This window comes from Cyprinodon variegatus, unplaced genomic scaffold (assembly GCF_000732505.1).
Source record: "Cyprinodon variegatus isolate N-32 unplaced genomic scaffold, C_variegatus-1.0 Scaffold142, whole genome shotgun sequence".
NCBI lineage: Eukaryota > Metazoa > Chordata > Actinopteri > Cyprinodontiformes > Cyprinodontidae > Cyprinodon > Cyprinodon variegatus.
The window spans coordinates 357,959-363,591 of NW_015150595.1; the positions used below are offsets into that span (position 1 = coordinate 357,959).

General features: G+C 38.0%; 1 protein-coding gene across 2 annotated transcripts in view; it reads right to left on the bottom strand.

The window, feature by feature from the left end:
- Nucleotides 1-3,769: 3,769 nt before the first annotated feature.
- rilpl1 (Rab interacting lysosomal protein-like 1) overlaps nucleotides 3,770-5,633 on the bottom strand; it is a 38,520-nt gene continuing 36,656 nt past the window's right edge. For both annotated transcript variants that reach the window (XM_015376798.1, XM_015376799.1), the window contains one exon: nucleotides 3,770-4,667. In XM_015376798.1, coding sequence (XP_015232284.1) covers nucleotides 4,544-4,667 — 124 coding nt within the window. In that variant the 3' untranslated portion in view covers nucleotides 3,770-4,543. The remainder of the gene's footprint in view (nucleotides 4,668-5,633) is intronic.

Sequence of the window (5,633 nt, forward strand, 5' to 3'; positions counted from 1 at the left end):
CAGTTCACCACAGTTCTTCCAGCAGTCCACACTTTCTCTGCTCTCTTTTTCTCATCATCTTCTCCTTCTTTCCCATCGCCCAGCTAACCACAGGTTTGCCTGCTGTGTTTAAAAGCAGCAGCAGCAGCAACCCAGACTGACAGCAGCTCATTGGATCATTTGGATCACGTGAAGCCTGGTGCCGGACGCTCTGAATCGCTTTACTGTATTACAGGAGAAGTGGTGCAAGTGAAATTAGACACTGTCGTCGGACAAAATGCTGTACGGTAATTTCTAAATGTTTTAAATAATGTTGGGTTGGATTCAGACCTGTAAAACAACTGAATTTAAAGGGATAGTGTGTAAGATTTACCTCCATCTAGTGGTACAATAAAATAATTACAAGCAGACCTACTGTAGGCCAACCATTGAAGCCATGGGCTGACATTTTCCTCTTTCTAATAGAAATAACACATCAACCTCTACCACTTTTGTCAAATCAGCTTAAATGGATTTAGAAACATTTCTCTAAGAACCGCAGTGAAAGAAGCCTACACTCTTTAGTGAGTACGACTTCTGCGAAGAATAACAGCAGCTGATATCTGCTCATCCAGTTTAGGCTAACAAACACCGTCTCTAGTCAGAGCTGCAATTATCCCCCTTAATATATCAGCTAAAATAAATGATGAACCAGGTGGAAATTGCTGGTGAAGATTCTGTGTTCCAGGTCATAGTCATTCCAAAAAAGTTAAACAATCCACTGGACTTTGAGGTGTTTGGAAGACATTTTGCTTCCCATCCTGGAAGTTTTTTCAACTAAAAAAAAGGTGGAAAATTTCCATAAAAACAGAACTGATAGAAGCTTATGGCCGCCTGTTTGTATCACTTTAATAAAGAATAACAGCAGCTGATTTCTGCTGCATCAGAGCTCATCCAGTCTAGAGGATAACGATCAAACTAGCCGTCTTGCTGGACTACACTGCTCTGTTTCTAAACTCCACTCTTATAATGAACTAACCAGATACCTGTTTGAAGCCCCGCCTCCTCATAAAATGTCTCCACCTGGTAAAAGCTGCACTGATGTGGTTTTCACTGTTATCACTTCTGTTTTTAGTTTGTCACTGGACATAGAGTACAGATGGTCCTCCATTGCATCAAAAAGTTGAAGGTAGAATGATCTACGGTTGTTTTCTGTTCTCTCCCATCCAGAGCATGTGAACAGAGTGCCGCGCAAGGAGGATCTTTGCTTTTTTGCTCAAAGTTTTGACAGGAAGCTGCCTTCAAAATCGGCTCCACGCTCACCTTCACTTTTCCGCCACTCCAGCAAAATGGCTCCACGCTCGCTCAGATTTCTGACCTTTGTCCTTCATGTAATGATGCCAGGGCCCTGGGACACACGGCGTTTTATTTAACGATGTGACCGATACATGTGTATTGTCTTATCTAACTGGCTGTTAAATGATCGCACTGTTTCCCAGCTGTGAGCGTAATGCTGGGCATACATTGTGCAATTTTTTTTCAGACGTGGCACACAGCTACAGCTGACTCTGTATGACAAAACCGCAGGGTTTCCTCGTACAGTGTGAGTTCACAGCTCAAGATGCATGTTCTAACACTGTGCAGCACGACGCTGATGCTCTCTACCTGCTCACACTGTACGTCTAAAACCCACGTTGGACTCAGCTCCGCAGTGAGATGGCGCTACTCGGACTCGTCTATCCCGAAGCCAAACAAGTAGAAGAGGAATGTGAAGCTCACTAGAAAGAAACGCGCTGCCTTGGCAATTTGTGCCATTTTGTGCTTAAAGCCCTAAAAAGAAAAAAACGACGTTTTTGGACAAAGACATGGCTGAGCAAACGTGGCTACTACTGTCTGTCAATGTTACAGAAACAACTCTATTTCACTCACTGCACCCCCGCCATGCTGCTGTGTTTACATCTGAGGAAGAAGTAGTATCCTTGATTGAGCACTCAGCGATTTGTCCACGACGGTCAACTGAAAATCAAAAATGTTTGATTTTCTCTTGACCTCACGATTCCTGATCAGGAGGTGGTCGTGAGAGTCTGATCGCCCCTCATAACCGCTGTACACTATACGACGCACGATCAGGCTGAAAGTCGGCCCGATCGGAAAATTCTCGCACGACTGGAAAGTCGGCCTGAAAAGGGCAGAAATATCTCACCGTGTAAGCCCGGCTTAACACCTCGCTCCATTCATGTTGCAACGCATTTCCTATTTATTAATTGTCGCAAAAAAAATAAAAAAAATCACACTTAAATCAAATAAATGTTATTTTAAAAATTTTACAGTCCAACATTTTTTAATCTACGTTGTGAGCGCATCGGAGCTAAATCCTCGCTCCGGCCTTTGAATTAAAAACCGCTCAGCGCTCCACCATATTACTGCCGCTCTCTCAATGCTTCCTCCCACATGCTAAAACGCATAAGGCTGACACATTTTTCCCCTTTCAGCTACTCCGATTAAAAATGGTGACACAACATGGCGTCTCCCATTGGGTTCAACGCCCCCATATGCATTTATAAGCTACTATTTCAAAATCGTGAAAATGTTTTTACTTTTTAGCGTTAATAAACTGTTAAAGAATATATATATATATAAAAAGAACAGTGGTTGGTAGACAGTGTCCCTTTAAAGCCTGGAATCAAATTTATGATCAGGAGGCCCTTTAACTATGAAGGAGGCTGTATGAAGTCAAGTGTCGATGGATTCAAAAAGACAAACATCACCAAGTTTAGTTTCATGAAACTAATTCAACCTAAAGAAATAAATTCATGCTAAAACACTTGATTAAATCAGGAGCCTTTTAATTCAAGTCCATCAAGTTACTGTGATAAAATCCTCCTAGAAGCCGATGTATCTAATCTGGATTTCAAAACACTAAAGGCATGAAAGAAGCAGTTTAGAATAAGGTTTGCTTAAAGACGTAATACTGCTGCTTCTAAACTAAATGATGGCATTTAAAGGTAATTTGTTCACTTTAGGATATGGAACTTATTCAGAAATTTTTAGGCAGATGATGAAAAAAGACGACTATTTGAACTCCATGAAATAAGTGTTGTTTATTTTCTATTTAAGTTTTAAAATAAATGGAAAATACATTTTAAAAATAATTATAAATAATTTTCATTATTTTCCCTTTGGCATTAATGAAGTATTTCTGAATTGAATTTGAAAACAAAACTATGAAGAAATTTGGGATTTCATTAAGGTAAAAAGATGAAAGTATAAAGTTAAATGCTGGTGAAGATTCTCAGTCATCCAGGTCGTAGTCATTCTGAAAAAAGAAAATTAAAAACAATCCACTTGATTTTGTTTCCAAGTTTGAAGATGTTTCGCTTCCCAACCAGGAAGCTTTTTCAGTTCAAAATGTCAGGAATAGCGTTAAATTCAAAGGGGTGGATACCTTTGTCTGTTTCTATTTGCATGTTTTCAAAACAAAAAACAAGGCATTGTTGGGCTAATGTATAAAACCTCGAACTCAACGCTATTCCTGAAATTTTTGATTGAAAAAGCTTCCTGACTTGCAAAAAAATCTTAATCTAAAAAAGTCATTTTTTCTTAAAACAAGTGCATTTTTTGTTGAATTGAGGAGGTAAGTGAGACACTGCCAATGGAACAAGATAATTTACATTTAAAATAAGAGATAATAATTGCATTGTGCATATTATCTAATTATTTTGAGAGTAAAAATACTCATTCTATTGGCAAATCATCCCATTTACACACTAAGATTAAGGGTAAATACACTTGATTAAAGACATTTTTGCTTATTTCTAGATCATTTTTGCAGTGTGGATGGGAAGCGAAATGTCTTTAAACTTGGAAACAAAGTCCAGTGGGTAGTTTTTCATTTTCTTTTTTTTTAAATATAAAGTAAAACATATTCCGTGTGTTAAATCTAATCCCATAATCTGAATGGGAAGGTCGACAGGGTGTAAATAAACCCAAAATGTGCTGTTTTAGTATTTTAGTTTGTGGCTTTGAGGCCGGCTCACCTTAGTCCCCATGTGCTTCTCTTTGCAGAAATGGGCTTCAGTTTATCCTGCTGTGCTAAGGTGCTTTAGCTCATTTATCTGCTGCTGGTTTCAATCAGGATTCAACGGCACGTTTCCTCCTCAGGCTTCGATCTGATTGGTGGAGCTGCTGAGCAGTGATCCCATGTTTGGGGCCAACTTGACAGCAAAAAGTTAAATAAAGGATTTAAAAAAAGAAAAACTGCCCTAACTGTAAACTACATAAAGAGTCGGGTTTTCATTCATGCTTCAACCTTCTACTACATAGAATAAAAAAATAAAGCCAACAGTCATCTGGAAAACCTTCTTCTTCAGTCTAAAGAAATCCCTTTCTCTCTCCGTCTATGTGGGCTAACCAGCTCCTGTGCAACCGAAGCATTTTAGAGCCGCTCCGTCTCTACGCCTCTTTAAATAATCTTTTTTCATTCTTTCTTTCAGTCCGTCTCACTTTGAAGCAAAGTTTGCTTTTTTTCCGCTTGCAGGATGAGTCAGTTTAATGTGCAGGGGGAGCGATTTGGGGCGGAGCGTCTCTAGAGGTGCTGCAGGGCCTCCTGGGCTTGTTCCGTGTACACGTCGTCTCTCTGCATCCACGAGCCGAAGCCGCCGGCGTCCCGCTGCGAGCCGCGCTGCTTGTCACGTGAAAAGAAACTAAACCTGAAAGAGATGAGACAGACAAAGGATCACATCAACGTTTACCATGTTTGTAAGTCTGGGATGAAATCAAAGCTACATGTAGAGCAGAATTAGAAGCTAAAGCGACATTTATGGTGAGAAGACGTTTAAAACGGTGCTGTTAATGTTCCTGCTGTGGTTTTTGCCGCCCTATGCAGGGTTTTTTTTTTTAGGTATTTAATGTATTATTCAAATTTTATAATAAATATTTTTTGATTGGAGCAGTCTTATATCATTAATTTGTTCCCATATTGTTGCAAACAGAGAACAAGTTTCACAAAAGGAAATTTGGGGGGAAAATAAATGCAATCCAGGTTTTGAGAGTAATTTTGCTGTTTTTTTCAGATTTTTGTCATTTCAAATATTTCTTAATCAAATGTTTTTCATATTTTAGCTTTTCAAAGTTAAATTTTATTTTTGTAGATTTTAGAGACTTTCTATTTCCAATTCTTTTTTACCGTATTTATTTTTTCACCTACTGAAATATTCAGGAATTAAAGCAAAAAAAAAAAATCCTTAGTCTGAACTTTTATGACACAGGCAAGAAAACTTACAAGAAATTAGACTTTTGTAAATCCAATACCAAAAACTTACACAGGAAAAGCTTTGTACAAAAGCATAAAAGCTTCTTATACTGAACTATTTCCAATTCTTTAAAAAATAATTCATTTAAAAAATGTATATTTTCAAATTGTATTTTGTTGTATTTTGTTCTTTTTAAATTGCTTTTCAAATTCTTTTCCCAGGTCACATCCCCCAATAAAAATGTTGCCAACATCCATGGAGGAAGTCCCGCCCCCAGATACTTAAAATAAGTATATTTGGTCTCAAGGAGGTAAGTGAGATACTTTGCCGGCAGAATAAAACAATTTAAATTTAAAATAAGAAAATATTATTATATTATTTCAAGTGCATATTATCTAATTACCGTATCTTATTTTAAGAGTA